Source organism: Typopeltis vanoorti, chromosome 13 (assembly GCF_054136105.1).
Source record: "Typopeltis vanoorti isolate ZY-2024b chromosome 13, IOZ_Tvanoo_1.0, whole genome shotgun sequence".
NCBI lineage: Eukaryota > Metazoa > Arthropoda > Arachnida > Uropygi > Thelyphonidae > Typopeltis > Typopeltis vanoorti.
In genome coordinates this window covers 38,301,502-38,325,257 of record NC_143561.1, presented here as the reverse complement: position 1 = coordinate 38,325,257, position 23,756 = coordinate 38,301,502, and the positions used below count along the sequence as shown (strand labels likewise).

The window sequence follows — 23,756 nt, the reverse complement described above, 5'->3', positions numbered from 1 at the left end:
AAGACTTATGATGTATAAAAATTTACAATAAAAGAAAACATCATTTCATAATTGTAATGAGACTAATTCCAGAATTGGTATACATTAATTAGATGAAAGCTCAATGGGAAATTTTGGATATGGCATGAGAGGTGATAGAAAAGCAAGGCTAATAGAATCTGCAGAAAAAGAAAACTTGCACATCACGAATTTTTTCGTCTAGTTTGGTTAAAAGATCGGAATAATATTCCTCAGTTATTGTTTTACCCTTTTCAAGATAATTAATAAACAAAATACCTTTATCATCCCAAAACATCGATGCCATGACCTTTCCTGCTGATGCAAATTCCTCATCCACCACGGAGTCACAAATAGAATCCCCATCTCTGGCAAGCAATAATTGCACTCGAGAGTGGAATGCTGGGCTATCCTGGACACTATCTATACCAGCACCACAGCAAGTCTTGGACCCTGTCCCTGGATCATGGGAAAGGAGACTTAGCAACACCATTAATCCTTTCAGTCAAGCCCACTAGGTGGGTTGATCCTGGTTAGGCCATCCAGGACCACCCATCTTGCTGAAGCAGAAGCCAAAGAAGGATCCCCCCTTTCTGGATGTCCACAAGTTGCACTGCATGGCAAACAGTGGCAAGGCATTAGATTCCATTGATAGTGGTCTGGATGAGATAGTAAAAAAAAAAAAAAAACTCAGAAGTAGAGTGAAGAATATGGGAAGAAATCAGAAAAAAGTATGAACAAAAGGTGCCATTACTGGGAGGTGTCCCCCACAACAAATAGGTATTTCACATGGGGAAGAACAGTACTGGTATATCCAAAAAAAGTTAAGGATAAAAGACTGCTGTCTATTCTCTTTGGGAATATAGGAAAGAGTTAGACTTATTTATCAGTGGGCGGAAAAAAATGCATTTGCATTAAAAGTTATCCTATGTTGGAAAAAAGTCCTGTTTTAAATTATACTTAAGGATTAATCAGCAGCCTAGTAATTAATTATCATGAATCAAGATAATTATAATTTTCTGAATAAATATGAATTTGTTATAAAAAGAGAATAAAATGAAAGCAAAGAAATTATTCATTAATACTTACATTATCATCACGGGAGAGCTCCAAAGGGACTATATCTTTATGCCAATTACTGCTAAAAAAAATGGATTTCAAATTATAACATTTGGTATATTCAGACATATAATAATTATATATACACATCAACAACAGAATTCCAAAGCAATCCAGTATTCCCCCCCCTTGCCCTCCCACGACATACACAAACTGTTCATAGTAAAAGTAAATCCACATATGTAATTAGCGTACTCCTTTATAGCTAAAAATTATTTTATTAGCTCTATGTTTAAGAATTTCAACCTTGGTATCTCTTCAATTACTTCAACTTCTTGGTATTTCTTCTTGATTTGGTTCCCACTGATGAGACCTCAATAGAAGTTATAACTGGTCTTGATAGTGGCCCTTCCTATAATGCATAACATTATACACATCTGTAAGGATGTGTGCTTTGCATTATTGGATATTCAGGCAACTGATGTGAATTCATTAGCCTTTACATACAAGTAGCCCAATCGCAAACATACTTCATGGGCAAATGTTGTTTGCAAAACACCCGGATAAAGGATTAAACCAAGAATATAATTTCTTGGCATCTTTAAATGATAGTATAACCAAGTTAAAAACTTTCAACATGAAACTTAAAATGTTTCTAAATTTGCTAGAAAGCTTATGAGAAAAACAAGCTTCAACATCAGAGTTGTCTTGCCATGTACAATATAAAAGATGCAGACTATGTCCAGAAGCCTATACATTCATCTTTTATTAATACAGGCAGCCCTTGGTTTACGCCTCAATTCCATTCCTGAAAAAAACGGGTGTAAAAAACTGAATCGGCATAAAACAAACCCAATTTTAATAGGGGGTATGAAGTTATGTTCCGCGCAGTAAAAAATATGCACATGAAGTATGTGTAACATTATTATATTTAAAGCTTTGATAATACATACATAAATATTTGTTAAAATAAAATTAATAATGAAAACAAAACAAAATTATATACAAAAAATATGAAACTTCGAAAAGATGTTACATACTTCTATGTTGAAGTTCCTGGTTTTGGATCACCTGCATTTTTTTTTTTTTTTTTTTTTTTTTTTTTTTAAGTATCCAGTGTTAACTGCCTAGATTTTCTTTTTCTTTCTTTAAGGAGTTCAGTGTAAGGTCGAAGAGATGCAATTGCACTTCTTTTTATGTTCGCACTCAGTTCCCAATCATGATCCATTTTGCAGAGTTCATCAGTCAATGTCTCTATGCTTGCGATACGCTGTAAATCGGCTGTTTTCATATCTCTCAGAGGACCTTCTTCGTTTTCTTTTTCCTCCTTTGGATGTTGACTTAATTGTTCGGCTAATTCTTTTAAGTCTTCATTGGAAAGCGGTTTATCATGGCTCTCTAAGACTTCTGTCACATCTTCAGCTGTAATATTGTACAATCCCACCTCTCGCGCAAGCTTGGTAACATCTTTAATAACATTCTCCTCTTGCTCTAATTCCTCGAAGTCATGCATAAATGCTGGAAGAAGTTTTCGCCATGCTCCTTTTAAACACTTTGCTGACACGTCGTTCCAAGCTGCCTCGATGTTGTTAATGTCCTTCAAAATATTGAATGACTGTTAATAGTCTTTAATAGCCTGAAGTGTCCAAGACTCTTACCATTTACATAAACGTTATACGCAGGCTTTCAAGATTGATATAATCCCCTGATCCATCGGTTGCAAAAGCGATGTTAAAAATCAACATTAAAAATGAGATCAGGAGGATAACTTCCTTGTTCTATAGTCTTGAAATTCTTTAGGAAAAGCAGCCGCTGCCGCAACATCTGCACTTGCCACTTCAGCACATAATTTGACACTGTGGCAGTTACTTTGAGACTTAAATCTCATGAACCAACCTTCGCTTCCTAAAAATGTTTCTTCACCTCCATCTGTCTTTTTAAGATCCTCAAAAATTGTTTTTGCTTTCTCAGTTATAGCAGCCTGCATCAGAGGAATGTTTTTCTGATTCAAATCATCCACCTATAATGATAATAATTTTTCCATTTTTTCATGAAGTTTACCCCTGCTATAACGTACATGTTTTGCATTTAGTGCTGTCGTAGATTGTTGCGCAGACTGTTTTATTCTATCTGCATTTTTCATAATTGTAGTAACAGTCGATGGAGGTAAGTTCATACTTCTACAGACATTAGTACGTGTCTGCCCATCTTCCATTCACCCCCATCTTCTTTTCAAGTGTTATTGATTTCTGCACCTTCTTAACACCAAGTTCTGCTAATTTTTCTGCACTTCTATTATCAGACATGGTATGTAATTACGTACTTTATCAATTTAAATATGTATGTACGTAAAAAAAATGAAATAGAACAATTAGGTAGATTCAACATTAAAACTAGGTTCGATACATATACGTCGTAGTAGCTCAGAAAACACTCAAACACTGGAGTGCCTGCTAGCGTTGTTTCTCAGTCAACCACACTACAGTAAGAAAGCATGCGCAGGCAACCGGCGTTATTGTGAATTGGCATAAACCGAGGGCTGCCTGTACTTTCATGTTTCACTGGCCAGATAGTTATTTTACTACCAGTTTCCTGATCAGACAGGCAGAAATAAGTTTGTTCAAAACCTGGGGCTTCAAAAACTTGTGAATGACATAAAAAGGTCACTTTCTCAATGTTCCTGACTAAGCTTCATATCAATATTTTGGCTAAAAAATAAAATAAATAAATAAAATCACATCAAAACTTATTTATAGAATTTTCACCCATGATTCATAGACATCTTCAGCACAGACGCACACAAAAAACATCAGCAGTTAAACAATAACAGAAAATTATATAAAGTTCCACCTCAGTAACCAATGTAAGACAAAACAGTCAACATTTTCCTAACTGAAAATATTGTGTATATTTCACTTAATCCCTCACACTGAGTGGTTAAGCTCTTAATTTTAAAACAAAAAGAAAACCTTGAAACTAAACTCCTAATTAACCTTGCACAACAGGTTCATATCCCAAGATATCTCCATAAAACTAAATCTATAAATTAACCCATTAAGGGATATTGAGTCTTCACACACTTATAACCAAAATAAAACCTTAAATTTACAAAAGAATACATCAAATCTACTACTTAACTACACAAGCACCAAGGTATTTTTCAAGTTACAACTACAAATAATATGAAAAAACACTTGAATTAAACACCTTCCCTTCAATTTTCATAAGCCAACATCTTATATAGAAAACTTTTGGAATTTCAGTTTCTTGCTTCCTATAAAACTTTTATTCCTTCTTGAATTCATAAAGGAGAAAGATTAACTCAGAACTTGCTCTCTATATACTCTCAGCAAAATACAAAATCAGTCAATTTTTTCCAGCATCCTGAATTGCAGAATACTGAAAAAAAAAATCTCTTCATCCAAGAGAACAACTTTGCCTTCTATATGAAAGCATCAGAAGAAATACCAAAACCATATCAACTGTTAGAAATCATTTATCAGAATGAGAATCTTAAATAAACAAACTTTAGTGGGTACATTTCTATATGAACTGGAAATCAATAAAGTTACTTTCAGCTTTAGCTGAAGTAAGTCCTATACGGATTAATAACCACAAAAATTTCACTTATCTCTAATTATCACTTTACTGAAGATGAGAGATCAGTGAAACTTCCATTACTGCCTTCACACTGTGATTAAATTACAATAAAGTTCTTTTCATAGTGCAGGAAAGATATTTAATTATAATTTTGTAACGAAACTGCCAGAATTTATAACCGATCTTCAATTATACGCTCTTCTCATTCGTGTTCAGTTTTCATATATTGAAGACACAAATTCCAGTTTTTCTCCTGCTGTTTTTTAACCTCCTGAACATATTTTCACTTCTGCATATGCTTGGGAATGCAGCTGAGAAACTTCTGCTCCAGTCTTTTACGAACTGCGATAGGTTCATTTAATTATTCATGCAACAAATTACAGCAATAATTTTGGCTTCTCTCATACGTGACCAATAGGTAATTCGTAAATAACATTTGTCTAGATACACCAACATTATAAAACTTTTGATACTTATAAAATTACAATCAAGCACTAGTATTTCATTTAAATAAATTTATTTTACATGTAAGCAAGACTTTAGTGGTCAAATATAATAACATTGAAAAACATCTCGCTCGTGACATACAAAAAGAAACATGTCTAATAACTACTTTTATAAAATACCTTATTACTAACTTCTTAATTTTTAATTCATTTTTATTATTTTTAATTTGTAGAATATCTGAATTTTAATACAGACATCCTACACTTATGTTCTTCATGATGAATAAAAGCGGATCTTTCAGTTTATCCATAATAAGATAAGTTACAATAAATTTAGTTTAATCCTTTATCCAAGTGTAAGCAAACAAAGTTTGCGCCTGAAAATATCTTCAGGACTGAGGTAAGGTAGTGCAACACCAGGCAACTCTGAGCAAAGGTGGGCCAAGCTCTCATCACTCCTTGTCTCAGTATCTCTCATAATGCAAAGCACATCTCCTTGCAGACATGTATACTGCTAACGGGTAGTGGCCCTTCCCTTAATGCATAGCAGTATACATGTCCGCAAGGAGATATATTCTTTGCATTATGAAAGATAATGACACAAGGAGTGACGAGAGCTTAGTCCAACTCTGCTCGGAGTTGCCTGGTGTTGCACTACCTTACCTCAGTCCTGAAGATATTTTCAGACACAAACTTTGTTTGCTTACACTTGGATAAAGGATTAAACTAAATTTATTATAGTCTAACCAAGTGAAAAATAAATTTCCAACATCTTTCTCTAAATCCAGAGTAATTCAGTAATAAGGTGGTACACCTGTTGGCAACTCCTATAGGTAAATATGACCTCTCCTATTGCTTCTGCCTTAGTATCTCCACGTTTGAGTCTGCCTCCCACTGACAAGCCCTCAATAAAGGTTGAAACCGGTCTGGGTAGTGGCCCTTCCCATGATGCATAGAAGCGTTATATTTTGGTTCATTTCTTTTATTTATTTCTTTATTTTGTTCTTCTTGTTATATCACTTATGATTACGTATATTAAATAAATTGACAAAGGATTGACTTCTGAATAGAGTCCGATCCTCAGCAATAACGGTCTGGAGTTACTTCCTATTCAGGTTCTGGCAATATTTATTTGATCAAGCTGCACCAGCCAGATCCCTAGGTTAGAAATTCCTTCCAACCAAGAAGAAAACATACTAAGTAAATCGATCTATTAATTACTCCTCATATCAAATTTTATCTATCTCTCTTAAAACACTTTAGATTGCAGTCGTGGTCTCTGTCATATATTTCTCTCCCGCTCAGATTCAAATATTAGCAAACAGTGCATTGGATTCACATCAAAGCACAAAACAGGTTAAGATAATCAAGATACATTTATTAGATTCTAAAGATTACACATTTACAATAAAAAACACTCCATAGGAATAGTTATCCCAAGTTATAAGGTTAGACATAACAACTGTAATTCACATATCACATCTAAGAATAGGCTCATTTCACTACACAAAATTCTAGCTAGCATCCTTTAAATATCTTTACTTATCTTACACATTTTCTTAAAACATTCACATCAATAATTCTATAGACCATTACTTATAGCAAGTTAACTACTACTCATTCACATAAATACTAAGGAAACAGGCATTAGATTCTAAACACTGGTATCTAAATCTCACTATAGTCCTTCCTACACGTTTAGAGTTATATAATCTAACATCTCGTTTCTTCCATAACACATTATTCCGTTCTTTCTTAACAAAGGAATTATAAAGGGTTTTACATTACCACATTCCTGTAACTTATTCAGTCTATCCTTTCTTTATAATTTCCCTCCGAATGTTCGATCTCGTCCTTGGTGATTAACTCACAGGCTAGGTTTGGCCTTCTTTGTTCTGTCCTTTCATCGCATTCTCGACTGGAAACAGCATGGATTGAAACGATCCACGTGGACGTATGTGGCGGCCAGTTTCTTCAAGCTTACTTGGAAAAGTACCTCACATTTCTTCGTGAATAGAATAGCTGCCTGCTATCGACTAGATCTCAAACTGGAACTCTTCCTGACTCCACCAGAAACTCTCCAGCAACTCCAGATGAAAAAACCTAAAAATCCCCGAAGGGGGAGGGGGACAAACCCGTTTTATACTTCATATCTCTAGCGCCCTCTTTCACCCAAAACTTTCTTTTTTGCACCCAGCTCCTATTTCATTCCTATCTTCCTGGAATACTCCGTATGATTGCTGCGTCTTCCCGGAAAAACACTGTGCGCGTGCCATTCACACGTAAGCAAATTGTCTCGGCTACACAATTTATCCGAAGTTACCGTTAATGGACTTTGATCCTTCATTATTATGCTCTAACATATATCTTATAGATAAACTTCTTACATCATAATCTTTTATAAATAAATGACATCTTTCACCTTTAATTAATATTACAAAATTTGTATTAGTATAATTCTTTAAACAAAATTGGTATCTTCACTTATTTACAAGCATTTTCGTTATTGTTTTAACTTCTTGTTAAATTCCGAATGAGATATTTCTTAGTTAAAATATTTTCATTCAAAATTCAACAGAAGTATACATGTCTGCAAGGAGATGTGCTTTGCATTATGGGAGATACCGAGACAAGGAGTGATGAGAGCTTGGTCCACCTTTGCTTGGAGTTGCGTGGTGTTGCAATACCTTACCTCAGTCCTGAAGATATTTTCAGGCACAAACTTTGTTTGCTTACACTTGGATAAAGGATTAAAGTAAATTTATTATAGTCTAACCAAGTGAAAAATAAACTTCCGAGATAAGTTACAAGAGCAAAAAATCTGGTAGATTCCTAGAAAACTAGGTGGAAGCTTATCCTTGGAAGATGTGACAAAGGCAGAGATTTTTCTAACAAGATGAAAGGCAACGAAAGTGTTCAGTGGTTTAAAATTTTTGCTATGCATTTGAAAATGCCTCTTCTTCTGTATGGAATCAAGTATTTTTAGAGAGTTCTTAGGGGCAACAGACCAAATGTGTGAGCAGTACTCGATGGACGGATGAACAGAACTGTGATTTGTAACTGGGCTAGTAGCTGTTCAGAGATAGAGTCTTGAGCACAAGAGGAATCCTAATTTTTTGGATGCTGAGGTGGCAATGGTTCGAATGTGTTTATGCCAAGAGAGGCTTGATGTTAAGGTAATCCCAAGGAGAGAAATCTTATTTTTCTGGGTTGAGTGTTGTCGAAAGGTAAGGCTTGGAGAATATTGGTCCTTTTTTAAGCAGTTTTAATAGAACATGTGCACTAGACATGAAAATAACTTTCACGACTTACACATGTAACAATCTTATTCAAAATCTCCAATATATTTCATCCAACATGATGTGGATATTGTTAAGTAGAGAGAGTGTGTTAACTACTTTCAAAACATGAATCATGATGAGTCATAAATCATGACTATATTAGCTCATGTCTCAGGTGCAGCTGAAATATATTATAATACATATTATAGTTCAAAGGAATAATTGTAGAAAGTAGCACAGATAAAAAAATAATTTCAAATAATTATTAATTTGACTTAATTTTTTTTTATAATATAATATTTCCCATACTTGGATATTGGTTTTGCAGTCTGGTTGGTTCAAGTTCACATAATTTCATAGCATTTCACATATTTCAAGGAAAAGACAATCAAATGTGAAGTTGCTGAAATGAAGAAATTTTGTCTGGCTCCAAAGAACTCTGTGTCCAGCATGCAAAGCAAGGCCAAACTTGTTGGATTCCAAAAATGTAAAATAGTTTTGATGTGCTTCAATTCTAATCAAGGCAGAACAGCCAGTCTATCAAAAATAGCAACGATGAATGAGCAAGGTACTTGATGTATATCTGGTAAGGAAAGAGTTGGTAATATATCCTTCAGAGATGGTAGGAAGACAGTTTCTGAGCTGGTTTGAAAGAAGTATATATAGATCAAATTCACAAAGAATTCTCGCTCTTCATTCTGAGGTTCCTTTAAGGCAGGGTATGGAAATTCTTTTCACAGTGGATTGTAGTCTGGTAGAAGGATGATAATTATCAATAAATTTTTAATGTGTAAAATTATGATTGATAAAATTCCTAAGAGAATTTATTCTTTCATAATTTAACAAGTAAAGAACCTATAATAGAAAATTCGCTTGCATCTAAGAGTGTAAACTACATATATGTGAACAAAATTGTATATATTAAACAAAAGAAAATAATTGTGAAAATACATAAGAAAGAAGTGTTATTCCATTATGTAGAAAGATTACTTAAGCTAATTAAATATTGACAGTAAAATTCTAGAGAAAAAGAATGTTATAGTATGATTAAAGCCGTATACCATTTCTAGGAATTAGATAGACAAAGCTTAGATGAATGACTCACAATTTTTAACGATAATTGTAGCGTAATCCAAGGCCAGGAGCACAGGATCAAAGGAAGTTGCTGCAAGCACATCGTGTGCACACAGCACATGATAAGTAGGCAGAAAAGTAAAAATCCTCTACCGAGAGGTATCGCATTGAATGTTATCGATGAGTCGGGGGGGATTACGGAAGGTGCTGATAGGGTGCGGAGATATAAAAGAGTTAGGACCCCCCACCACCCACAGGGGCTTTTATCCTGATGGTTTTGGGTTTTGGTGTGTGGACCTCACGAGTGGAGGGACGGTTCGAGAGCATGAGGGGAAATCTCTGCCCTGATGCCCGGCAGACGGAAACGGTAGATGTTGCGTATCCACAGGAAAGGTTATGCGTCGCAAGGTCCGAGGTGAATCACATTACTCCAGAAGAGGAGGGTAGTCTGCGAAGAGGCCTCAGAATCTAGGTAAAAGGGTAACACATGCGAAAGAGTGACTTTGCCCCAAGAATCCTATTGAAAGAAAGGCATACCGACTGAAACGAATGGGCCAGCATATAATCGAGGAATTCTAGGTACCAATCCCAGCACAAAGAAACCAATTTGAGGGTCAAAGGACGAGTAAAGAGAGGAACAAGCACAGGAGATAACTATAATATGGTATCGTGAAATTTTATTGTTAAATAGTGTAAATGAATAATATGTGAATCAAGATCTAAGGACTTAACAAAGATAAAACTTAGGACTGTATCAAATTATAAGTTGTGAAAGTAGACAAGTGTAACTTAAAGAGTGATAACCTTAGGATGTGTGAATACAAGGTGATAATGTACGTTTACTAGGTTTTAATTAAGAGAGTTATGAGGATCTTATGTGTGAAGTGATATAGAACAGCTCTATTGTTAATCCTATGTGAGTTATGAGAATTTACTGTTCGTATTTGATAACTATGATAGCACATAAATTTGCAGTTCAGAAATGATCTTTCCCAGACTTCCATGAACTGTATATATGTTAGAATGTTAAATAAATTTTTTGTTTACTCTGATTCAGTTGTTTGTTAGTATTATCCGATGCACCACTTGCTAAATATGCAAACCTAAGCAGGAGACTTGAGTAGCGTGTTTACCGTCACGATGGCACAGTTGTTAGTCACTGAGGTATAGCTGAGTGTTCACTTCTTGTTTAAGATTTTTTCCTTTAAACTAATTGTCCTAAGTGGCGCAGTGAAAACAAACACATGTAGGATTTCATGAGAAGAACCACAGAAGTTTTGTTACATTTGGATTTTGGCTCTACCCCAGGGCAATTCCCTTTGTGCTTAGGTTGTACCACGTGACACCAAGGGGCGAATAAACGTAAAGAGCATAGATATCAAAGTTATTAAGAAAAGGTGACACAACAAATGGTAGTTTTTTGTTGTGTGTATTACATATCAGATTGCTTTTAATTTTATTCAGTTCATCTAATAAAAGGAAATCAGAAGAGTAGATTGTATGAGCTCTATATATACAAAACTTTTGATAATACCCATTTTCTGAGATGAATGATGGTGGGAGAATGAGTGAATGTATCTGCCAATAAAGGATAATAAGGCTTCCGATAAACTGAAAATTCAACGACCTGATGAATTACAGATTTTTATTTTATTTTTAAAGGTATCCACAAAAAGGGTTACAATTTATTAATGTATCCAAAAAGGGTAGTTGGTTAGGATGACCGGCTTCCGATAAACTAAAAATTCAATGACCTGATGGATAACAGATTTTTTTATATTTTTTAAAGGTATCCACAAAAAGGTTATGAATTATTAAGGTATCCAAAAAGTGTAGTTGGTTATTGGATTCATGTTCAATAGTGATCTTGATACAGAAGTCAAAGGAGTTTAGACTTAATTCTCTCTGAAAACTGAAATTATTCTGACTTAAAGTGGGAGCAGACTACAAATATATCATCAACAAAATGTAACCACATACAACTGAAGAAATATAGTATCAAAGAGTTCTTTTTCTAGATGCTCCATCAAATAATCAGCTAAGGTTGGTGAGATAGGATTGCCCATTGCTGTTTCCTTTTATTTGTTTGAGCAATTTATTATGCCATGTAAAATAGTCTGCATTGATGGCGAATTTAAATAGGTTAACAATATCTTCTGGGAAATCAAATTCTAAAAACTGAAGAGTTTCTTGTAATGGTGTGTTGGTGAATAGGGATACTATATCAAAAGAAACCATAATGTTATTATTACACAGATATACAGTAGATCCTTTATTTTCTCTTTAAAGTCAAGACTGTTTTTGATATAAGAGTTGGTGTGGCCAGTGCGATTCCGAATATGACAAGAGAGATGTTTGATAAGTGAGAGAGCCAATACAGTCTGCTATTGGGTGTAGTGGGTTGCAATCCTTATGTATTTCAGGAAGACCACAGAGATGAGGTAGACAGGCATGATGAATTCGTAACTTCTCAACAGTATTGGTATCCTAAGATTGTACACTGTCTAACAATTTATTTAATTTACTGATTTGACTTTTTGTTGGATCCCAGAATGATAACACTGTAGGCTGGCCTATATCTTAATAAGATATTAATTTTATGATTATAATCAGTGGTATTCATGACAACAATAGATTTACCTTTGTCAGCCTTCGTGATGACAATATTGGTGTTCTGGTGTAGGAAGTGAAGAGCTTGTACTTCTGAAAAGAGTATATTCAAGGGAGGTAGTTTTGCTTTGTATAAAATTTGGGCATCTCAAAGTGCAATTTATTTGCTTCATTTGTGTGTAATTCTGTGATACCGTTTTCCACATCATTTGTAAGTAAGAAATTGAGAAGACAAGGCAAAATAGAGACCTTTAGGCAAAATATTTTATTCATCGTTTGTTAGTGGTCTATTGGTTAAATTTATAACCTGGTTATTACAAGTAGACTCAGTTATTAATTGAATATTGTGGTAGTTGTAATGAGCATACTCTTGGCATTAAAAATCTTTCAATAGTTCTTCCTTCTAATATTTCAAAATTATGAATTAATCTACATTTATAGATAAAATGTGTTTGTTCTGGTCAAGCATATTGAAATATGAGAAATTAACTTAAAATGATCTTTACTGAGAATGTCTTAAATATTTTCAAGTTCCAGAAGTTTTAGCATTATTTAAATAAAAATGTTTCTTCATTTCACATATAGGATTTATTATTAAATCAAATATCAAACCTTAAGAACAGTTTGGAGATCAGAATTTAGGGTTGCAAAGGTTGTTGCTCTGCAAGCCGTGGTGGTTTGTGTGTTCCAAGGTTTAAGTGAGAAGAAGTGTAGTGTACTGTCATTGGCAAAATTGTGTATTGGACTGGTGGTAAACTAGAGCAGGTCATTGATATAGTGAGTAGGGTGGGTGAGAGTACATAACCCTGCAGGATCCTAGAAAATCATTATCATCATTTTCTTGAAAGTACTCTGGGTGAGAGAGAACATAACCCTGCAGGATCCCAGAAAATCATTATCATCATGTTCTGGAAAGTACTTTCAAAGAATGCTGGGGACCCTACAACAGTCAACATAATAGTGCATTACTAGTTTTTTTTATCAAAGTGTTCTTCATTCAGAGATGAATAGATGATGATCAAAGTGAATCTCCAGTTTGATAAGGATATTCCTATACAAATGTGTGACTAACGCCTATACTGTAGTCATGAGACAACAATCACCATTATGAAATGTTATGTCATCCTTCAATTTACTGACCATATCAAATGAGGTTACCTCTGCTAACTCATTCCTGAATGTTAACAATGATAAGTTCTTTTGTAATATCTTCATTTTTAATACCTTACTACCACTGATGCCATTTGTTCACTAATCTTTCTCAGAACTCTCTACCTGTGATTCCCATTCTTTGATCTAACCCAGCTCAGAGATCAATAAGTTAAAACTGCTTTGAACAGTCTTGTATACAGATGATTTAGTGTTTTGAATAATTTCTTTCTTATTCATATAAATTTATTCGGCTGACTTCCTGCCAGCTTTACTAATTCTGTTGTCTATTTCCATATTTAATTTATCATCTACACTAAAAATTGTGCCTAAATAGTTGAAATGTTTTATTTGTTCTATAGGTTTACACCATTCAGGACACAGTTGATGTTTTCAATGTTTCTGCCTATTTCCATTGTCTTTGTCTTTTATTACTGATTTTCATATCAAACTTACTACAACGTGTCCTCCCACGACGAGTCTCTGACTCCATGCAGGTCAGGTGTGTTGATAATAATAATAAGTCATTCAGTTTAGTCAGGGAATTTTGCAAACTTATACTGGATTTATTCAGAATTTTAACATCATCTGCATATAGTAAAGAGCTAAGCTTAACATCACCATGTTAAGCTTAGCTCTTTTGATAACAGATTTAATCCACTCTGCTTCATAATGTGATCCATATAGATAAATGAATAACAGTAGAGATGATGTGCATTCTTGTTGCATACCTGATTTAACATCAAACCATCTTCCTGTACCTCCTTCAACTCTGACTACTGACTTACCTTAAATAGACACTATTGCTCAATAGAATGTCCCATTTTCACCATATATCTGTAGCATTTTGAAGAGCTTTCCTTTTTGTACCTTGTTATATGCCTTTTCCAGCTCTACAAAACTTAAATACAAATCCTTGTTATATTCCCAAGATTTCTCAACTATTTGTCTTAAGTGAAAAATCTGATCCTGAGTAACCTCTATTTGGCCTGAATCCAGCTTGTTCTTCACCACCAAAGCTTCCCTTTCACAATTTTCCTTAGCCATTTCTGAAGTATACTTTTACTAATTTTACCAGGAACAATCAGTAGGTAAACACTTATGTAATTCTCAACATTCACTTTTATTTCCCTTTTTATAGATGGGTATTATGAGATCTCTACTCCAATCATCTGGAATTTGAACTACACTGGGTCTTGAATTATGCTACTGCAAAACTTTTATACCTCCATATTGGAGCATTTCTGGTCGAATATAATCTTTCCAGCTGTCTTTCCACATTTCAGGTTTTTGAAGGCTTTTTCTACTTTAAGTATGGAAATGATTTCCTGACTTCATTCCAACTGAGTGTTTTCTACCAATGTGCTGATGCTTCTTGTTTCATTTAGCAGTCTTTAAAGTAATTCCTCCAAACATCTAGAATATCTTTATCATCAGTTTTCATGTCAACTTTATCAATCTCTGATTACTTTTACAGTACTTTTTTCCATTTCTGAGGTTTTTAAATAGCCTCCAGAATATTTTATCACTTTCCTAATATTTATTTTTTATGTTCTTACCAAAATATTCCTATGACACTTATTTAGCTAGTTTTACACAGTACTTTGTTTTCTTACATTTTTCTTTGCATTCATAGCAAAAGGGAAATCCTAGATTTTTAGAAGCTGAGGATGAAATGGTTGTGATTTGTTTATGCCAGGAGTGATTTGATGTCAGGGTGATTCCAAGAAGAGAAATCTCATCTTGTCTGTAAATTTGAGTGTTGTACAAAGATAATACTGGGAGAATTTTTATTTATTTTTTAATGAGAAATAAGGCAAAACTGGGTTTTACTAGCATTGAAATTAGTTATCTGAACTCCACAGGAAGATGGCAGTGGTGGTTGAAGTGAAAAGGAAGGAGTGAAATGTGCTGTCATCTACAAAACTGTGTATTGGGTTGGATGTCAACTGAAGCAGGTCACTGATATATATAAGGAAGAGGGCTGATGAGAGAACAAAACCTTGTGGAACCCTAGCATTAGTTGAATGGTGAGAGGATAAGAAACCATCCACTATCACACATTGTGCATCCAGACAGAAAGCTGGCAATCCAACTGCAGAAGTCCTGGGACAGACCAAATGATGGGAGTTTGTTAAGCAAGCCTTTGTGCCACCTGGGCAAAAGCTCTGGAGATATCAAGTACAACCATTTGAGATTTACCAAAATTCTCCAGGGCATTTGTCCAGAGATGGGTAATATATGTGAGTAGATCTCCTGTTGATTGGCAGTGATAGAGTCCATACTGGTGGTCATTTATTAGCTGGGTGCCTTCAAGGTAGTGTAGGGTTAGGAATTGATGGTTCTCTCCATTACTTTAGATAGGACTGAGGTAAGTGAGATAGTTTGATGGCAGTGATTTGTCACCCTTCTTGCAATGGGTTGAACATAGGCCAATTTCAAGTCTGTGGAATAAATATCAGTGGAGTAAGAGAGTATATGCAGGCAACATAGGACAGGAGCCAGTTCTAGAGTGCAAACCTTCAGGACAATTGGAGGAATGTCATGAGACAATGTTGTGTCTAATTTGGACAATATTTTTCAGATCTCTTCCTGGTGAAAGGATATAGGGGCATTGCATATTGAGCATCTGGAATGGTTGGGGGACATTTACCATGGTCAGTTGTGCATTCACTGGAGGCAAAGCGTGAAGCCAATCAGAAGTTTGGCTTTTTCTGTTGGTGATGATGATGATGCAATAGAGCCATCTGGGTATGATTGTGTGTGTGTTGGGGGGGGGGGAATAGTGTTGGATAAAAGTTATGACCAATTGTTTTGGCAAGAGACCAAAAGGCTCAGCTGCCATTTTCCTGCTTTTTGCTTTTTCAAACTCTTTTTTGAAAGCATTGATAGTTTTCTTGCAGCTATTTTGAGCTTAAATAAAAGCACTAAAGGAGGATGGAATTCTTGATGTAAGCCAGTTGTGGTATGCTTGATTTTTTTATTTGTACAGCCTTGGAACATCTTTTGGAAAAACCAGGGCTTAGTTAGGGGATGCAATTCTGAGTAGTGTGGGGAATGTACATTTCATGTACCAAATGTACCAAAGTAATCCATGCCAGTAAGGATTACTTTGGTGATACGTTTGTGCATTTGTCTGGGTTCAACCATGGGAATAAGGCATAGAAGTCACTGAGGGTGTCCAACTTGGAACAGTTATAATGCCAAACTACTCTTGTATGGGAGTGGCTGTGTAAGAATTGTCACATGGGGGAGGAGACATGCACTAGATTGTGGCCAGAATTGCCTAGAGGCTCACTACATTCACAGTGTATTTGGAAGGGTCACTCGTTTAAGAAGAGATCTAGGATGTTTGGGGAATGGTTGTATATCTGGTGTTCTGGTTAGCATATGAACAATTTGTGTAAGGTCATTGATGATGGCAATCAGCATCTCTACCTGATAGATCTGTACAATTGGAGGAGGAAAGCCAGTTGGTGTTGTGAACATTAAAATCTCCTAGGAGGATGATTTTGCTGTTAGAGAAGTGGGACTGGAGAAAATCAATTTTTAAGGAGAGGAAATTAAAGAGCTTAGAGTGGTTGGTGGAATTAGGGGAGTGGGAGAGACAAGAAATCAACATGATTGAGTGTGAAAGGGAGATTTTCAATCAAAGAAGGTCAAAGCTGGGTGATTCTGGGTTGGACGCTCTCTGGCAAGGTATGTCAGAGTGGATATATGCACAGATGCCACCCTTGGATTGAAAGGAGTTAAAGAGTGTGTAGTTGGAAAGTTGAGATGAATAGTGCTGGGGGAAAGGTGAAATTTGAGTTTCTGTCAAGAAGAGTAGTTGGGTTTGTTAGACTGGAGATGGTACTGGACACTGTTAAGATTGGAGCTGAAGCCATGGATGTTAGTGAAGTGGATATGCAAGGCTTTGTGGAGCATATACTTGACAGCAAGGATCTTGAACATTTCCTATTCAGTGCTCACATACTGGTCTCCATGGTGACTACTAGTGGTGTCACTTGATTTCTGTACTAATTTTCCTTGTTTGTAGTCGATGACAACTCCACCATTGCCGAACCCAAGCCCGGATGAGAAAGGAGGAGGGTTGTGCTTGTGGCTAGCAACCATAATATGGAAAAAACCTATTGCTACAGAAACCTCAACCATTGTTGGAAAACCGACACAAAAACCAAGAGGGAGAAGTACTGGGGAAAATGAAGCAAGCCAGTGAAAGCCCTATTGGGGAAGCTGACAGGCAGAAAACCATAAGAAAAAACTTCTTTAGCTCAAAACTTTTAACCAAAATTGGATGCTGGAATATTATTAGGACTTTGTACGAAAGTGGAAAAGCTAACTTACTAATCAGAGAAATGGACAGATACAAAATAGAAATACTAGGTCTAAGCGAGACAAGATGGAATGGTAGTGGAGAAATCCAACTAACAACAAACAAATATATTTTATATTCTGGAAACCAGAATGAAGATGACACACATAGCAAAGGTGTAGCTTTCATACTAACAACAGATGCTAGAAGAGCAACTGAATGGAAACCAGTTTCTGAAAGAATCATCAAAGCTAGATTTAAAACTAAATACAGAAATGTGACTATAATAAATATATATGGACCAACAAACAATGCAAAAACAGAAGAGAAAGAAGACTTCTATGACATGCTGCAAAAAGAAGTAGATGAAGTAAAAAGTAGGAGATAGTAACGTGGGATATGAACGAATAATGGGAAAAGAAGGTTTAGGAAACTGTAACGAAAATGGGGAAATCCTAAAAGACTTTTGCACTTTCAATTATATGATCATAGGAGAAACCTTATTTAAACATAAAGCCATCCATAAACAGACTTGGATATCACCTGATAAGAAATCCAAAAACCAAATAGACCATATTTTAATAAACAGACCTTAGAGAACCTCTTTGATTGATGTAAGAGTTTGAAGAGGTGCAGATGCCTTTACACCACTTATTATTGATTGCAAAAATAAAAATGAAACTAAGAAAAATATTTAAAGACAAGAACCAAAGAATTAAATACAATATATCCAAACAGAAAAGCAAGGATACAAAAGACAAATATAAATTAACATTAAGGAATAAATATTGTATGCCTTGTAGAACAACATAAGGAAATAGACATCAAAGAGAATTGGGAAGGCAGAGTAGGAATCACAAACAATGGATGTCTGAAGAAACCATCAAATTATGTGAAGAAAGGAAACCTGTATGGAATACACTTTTGCAAAGTACAGAAGAAAACAAAAGAAATAGAATAAATGAAAGATACAGGCTTAAAAATGGACAGGTAAAAAAAGTGCAAGGAAAGATAAAAGTTTTTTTCCTGGAGGAAATTTGTAAAGAGGCTAAAGAAGCAGCAAGTAAATTTGACCAAGAGGTTGTTTGAAATAACAAGAAAGTTAGCTGGGAAGAGTTTTAAAAGAGAAGGACCTGTAAAAAATTAACAAGGAAATTTACTCACAAATGAAGCAGACATAAAGAAATACTTAAAATAAATACAGGAACTATAACTAAACTAGAAATAACTCAGGCAGTAAAGAAAACAAAAAACAATAAAGCAGCTTGGAGTGACAATATACAGGCTGAACTACTTAAAGCAGATATAAACACTACTGTTGAAATGCTACACCTGCTATTTAATCAAATATGGGAAAAGGAGGAATTGCTAAAGACTGGAATACAGGACTTCTAGTGAAACTGGCAAAAAAAGGGAGATATAACACGTTGTAAAAATTGGAGAGGGACTTCACTTCTAAATGTTGTAAGTCAAGTATTTGCTAGAAAGAATGAAACAAGAAATTGAAACTAAACTGAGGAAAGAACAGGCTGGGTTCAGGCCAAACAGATCTTGTATTGATCAGATAATAACACTAAGAATAATTGTTGAACAGTCAATAGAGTTGTAGAGTAGCCTATATTTGGGATTCATCGACTCTGAACGTGCATTTGATAGCATAGATAGAAAGACTATATGGAAATTAATGAAGCACTACGGGATTCCTCAGAAAATCATAAATATAACAAAGAAAACTCATGAAAAATACAAAATCCAAATAATAAATAATGGCAAACTATCAGAACCATTTGACAAACACAGGAGTAAGACAAGGATGTATACTATCCCCGACCATCTTTCTGATTGTTATTAATTGGGTGATGAGGAAAACTTCTGAAGAAAGAATTGGCATTCAATGGGGATGGTCAAATAAAATCAGTGACCTGAATTTTGCAGATGATATATGCCTTTTGGCACAAAAACATCAACACTTCCAAAAGAAAATAGATAATTTAAACCAGGAAGCAAATAAATCACAACAAGATTAAATTAATGAAGATAAACCCTAAACAAGAATTAGTCTTTGAAATACTAGAGAAAACACTGGAACAGGTAGATAACTTTATCTACCTGGGATCACTTTAGAGTAACTTATTCACACAGGTGCCACCTGCTTAAAATTTCTTTGCCATTCATAATCTACATGTATCATACTATGAAGGAAAGTAGTTAATATTGAGATTGGAAATATTCAACTCAACTCTTTACTTTATGCAGATGATGTTATACTCCTAAATAAATCTGGTACATGTCTGAATAACTTTGAATTCAAATTGGTTTCCCATCTTTTAATTCCACTATCAGAGCTGAAGGAGATAAAATATCTACTGTTATAATTTAATACAAATTTTTCAGTAACTGCACAAGATGTGGCATGTTTAATAAGGATTCTTTCCATATACTAAAAGGAAACAATTCTCAGTTATTAAAAGGATTCTTTTCTTTTAGTAACTCAATTCTTGTCCATGTTTCCTTTTCTATGGAATGTCCTTCACAAATATTTTCAATCTTATGTTCTTTGACACTAGAATGGTACCAAATGGGATGACTGATTTCTAGTCAATCATTTCATGGTCTGGATGCTGTTCTCCCAACTGTAACACCTGTTCCAAATCCCGACTGGAATTAATGCCTTCATCCACCACTACATCCAAAACTTGGCTTTCCAACAAGTCTATCAAAGCAGTTCAAGATAAAAATTAGCACATCTCAAGTGCTGACATCAAAACCCCAGTTTCACACTTCTGCTTACAATGCAGTGTGCAACATCAACAAAAAATCAAAATTTGAAAGAGCACAATGCAGAATACTTGCATCCAACTTAAATGGAAGATGAACTTCACATCTCTTGTCTAGTATGGTTGAAACTGCTCTTTTATACCTAATGGCATTATTAGAACATGACCCAAAGATAAGGCCTTGTATAGATGGCCCTAAGTCATCCCCCAGTATATCAAACACAGCTCACTATATTCCTCTTCTAAGCTCTCATCAGAAGAATCAATAACTTAATCATTTCCAGGTGCAGATAGTATCCTGCCAACTGTGATGATAATTTGTGTTAGAGAATTAACATCATCTTATACCATCTATCTATGATACTAGATTCAATCCATCCCAAGAAAAGAAAGGTAAATTCAGCCATCAAAACTACTGTCCTTACCTCAGCACTAATTTACTACTGGAATGCCCAGCAATTAATTAGCAATCACTAATATGGATTCAACTTTTTTTGCTCCACTTAGATCTCTTAGCCAACCTTATCTACTTTTGAAGATTTGAAGGAATGGTTTTGAAAACAGGTCTGGAGCATCTGATTTGATCTGGCATAGATATGTACTTACTAAGCTATTGTATTATGGTTTACAGGCTGTTTACTACATCATGGTGGGTGATTTTTTGGTCTTCAAATTTTCCCATCAATCTCAAGTACTTTAGACACCATGCTCTCTTCCATATTATTCCTCCTGAAAATTAATGACCTCACGCTGACCTTAAATCCTATTAACAGTTCTGCTGATAAACTGCCTACTACACTGCTCTTCTTTATTCAACGAACCAGTGTTCAAATGATCCATGTTTCAAGATCTTCCAATAACTAGTGACTTAAACAATGATCCTCATTGCAATTTTCCAGTCTTATGAGACAACGCACTGAATTTCAATGGTATCAAAATACAGTCCCATCTCATTTTGCATAAGAAATATCTTGCTACACTTCTGTTTACCTTTGATAATACTGAGACCACAAAGTAAGATCAGAAGAGAAAATCAACAATTGATGTCCTTTTCTGTCTGCCCAGATGCCTTTTCTAGGTATTTTCATAGTTGCTGCTCCACTGAACTGGCCACCACTTTCCTCTATGCATGTTGAAAAGCCTGATGAGTTGCTGGCCAAAATTCAAACTTATGAAGCAGCTTCTTGTAATCCTCTTTCATATACACCTTTGTTCTTTGCAAGAATTTCCCTACAATGCAATCTTTAACTGTTCAAAAAACATACAAGTTATCTCCTTAATCATGCTCTCACATGAACAACATTTTTGCATTACAGATTTTGTGACCTTTCGAGGTATTACACACACACACATATGAATAAATTTATATATTAAATATGCATATATTCAAATATATCAAATGTTGCACCATCATGATGAATACTGTAGTTTAAGTTATCATAAAACAATTTGTTCAGCTATGTTCCAAATTGCCAGTGTGTTCTTGGTCAATCCAGCATTCAACTTGATACCTATTAAACAGATGCATAGCAAGGATCAGTTCTCTGCATTCCTTATAGGCAATGTGAGATAGTCTCCTATTAAGTTTCAATCCTGTAGTGACTCAATTTGCATTTATTTGGAAAACAAGTAAAAGTAATGTTTTGTTATTTTGAGATTAAAAAAAAAAAAAAAAAAAAAAAACATGACTTAACACTCTTAGTCAATATATTTAATTATACTGCTTTAGGAAAGAATCTAATTTTTCAAAAGTTTACAAATATTTATTTTGTAAGTTCAGCCAATGAATGTTTATGTTACCTGGTTTCCAATGATGGAAGTGGCTGGGTAGGAACCACTGCTAATATTCCATATTTATATGAAAAAAAGAGAGGAAGTTCATCACAGATGCCTAAAGGGACAAAATAAGAAGTAAATGTCTACGAAAAAACAACAAAAAAAAAAAAAAAAAAAAAAAAAAAAAAAAAAAAAACGATGGTAATAGCACACTATTTAGTAGTAATGGAATTTTGTTTTGATGTACAGGAAACTTTGCTTAATGCAACTAATTAATCCATCAATTAATGCAAGCTAAGCGAAATTGTATTAAGCGAATGCAGTAAACAATAGGAATAATTATAATTCATCCATCAGTTAGCATAAATTTGAAAAAAAAAATTACAGTATAAGCTATATTAGAGGATAAAATCATCAAAGTTAATAAAAATCAAATGCTTAAATTTTTATTTAATGTCTAAATATTTGATTGAGTTACTTTTTTTTAAATAAAAATATTAATTCTCGTAGACAGGCTTATACGTTGGTTATGCATTATTAAAACACTTAAGGAAAGAATAACGTAGTTAAGGATATAATTTAAATTAAACTTTAATAAATATTTTCTAATATTTCGGCAACATCACATTGCCAATTTCTAAAGGAACTTACAAAAAAGTTATGTGCACGTAGGCACTACAACACAGAAACTGGGAATGAAGAGATGAAGCTATTGTTCTCCTAACAGTCCTGATGGTGCCCTCTAGTGGGCTAAGTAGGTGTTCTTGGCCGTTGGGCTGAAGGTCTGCAGATGTAGGCCTCCCAAATCTGGGGCAGTCGCATACAACCAAATTTGTTGAGGTTTGGAGAATTTCTTAGGGCTGAGGCTGATTCCATAAAGAATCTTTCAAATTTGTATTTGCTACGGTGTATCACTGTAGCTTTCTTCCACCGTATTCTGTGGCGTGTATCCAGAGCATGGTCCGCAAGCCCAGAATGACTGTATTTGTGAAAACGGATGTTCCGAAATTCTGATATTCGCTGTCCTGCCTGTTTGGCCAAAGTAAGACAGTTTACAACTGCAAGGGACCTGATAAACACCGTATATATACACCGTAGCAAATACAAATTTGAAAGACTCTTTATGGAATCAGCCTCAGCCCTAAGAAATTCTCCAAACCTCAACAAATTTGGTTGTATGCGACTGCCCGAAATTTGGGAGGCCTACATCTGCAGACCTTCAGCCCAACGGCCAAGAACACCGACTTAGCCTGCTAGAGGGCACCATCAGGACTGTTAGGAGAACAATAGCATCATCTCTTCATTCCCAGTTTCTGTGTTGTAGTGCCTATGTGCACATAACTTTCTTGTAAGTTCCTTTAGAAAATGGCAATGTGACGTTGCCGAAATATTGGAAAATATTTATTAAAGTTTAATTTAATTTATATCCTTAACTACGTTGTTCTATTCCTTAAGTGCTTTAATAAAAATATTAAGTAAAGATGTTTGAATTGTGCTAGACTTTTTTCATCTTGTCATGCAATATGCGATAGCTGGTGATCGCTTTATCAAGATTTTGGTGGACTTCGAAGCTTTGTTCCATATCAGGATCAGCATCAAACAAAATTTCCTTAGCATACTCAACGTGATTGAAAACTAGCTCAAGTTCTATTGCAGTTAGCTTCTTAGTCGT

The 23,756-nt window shown here is 34.9% G+C and overlaps 1 protein-coding gene across 3 annotated transcripts in view; it reads right to left on the bottom strand.

Moving 5' to 3' along the window:
• Nup133 (nuclear pore complex protein Nup133) overlaps positions 1-23,756 on the bottom strand; it is a 269,882-nt gene that overhangs the window by 128,257 nt on the left and 117,869 nt on the right. For 2 of the 3 annotated variants that reach the window (XM_090402314.1, XM_090402316.1), the window contains exons 14-15: positions 22,109-22,199; positions 1,087-1,138 (exon numbers count right to left, since the gene is read on the bottom strand). In XM_090402314.1, coding sequence (XP_090258440.1) covers positions 1,087-1,138; positions 22,109-22,199 — 143 coding nt within the window. The remainder of the gene's footprint in view (positions 1-1,086; positions 1,139-22,108; positions 22,200-23,756) is intronic. The other variant, XM_090402315.1, reaches the window with a different exon arrangement.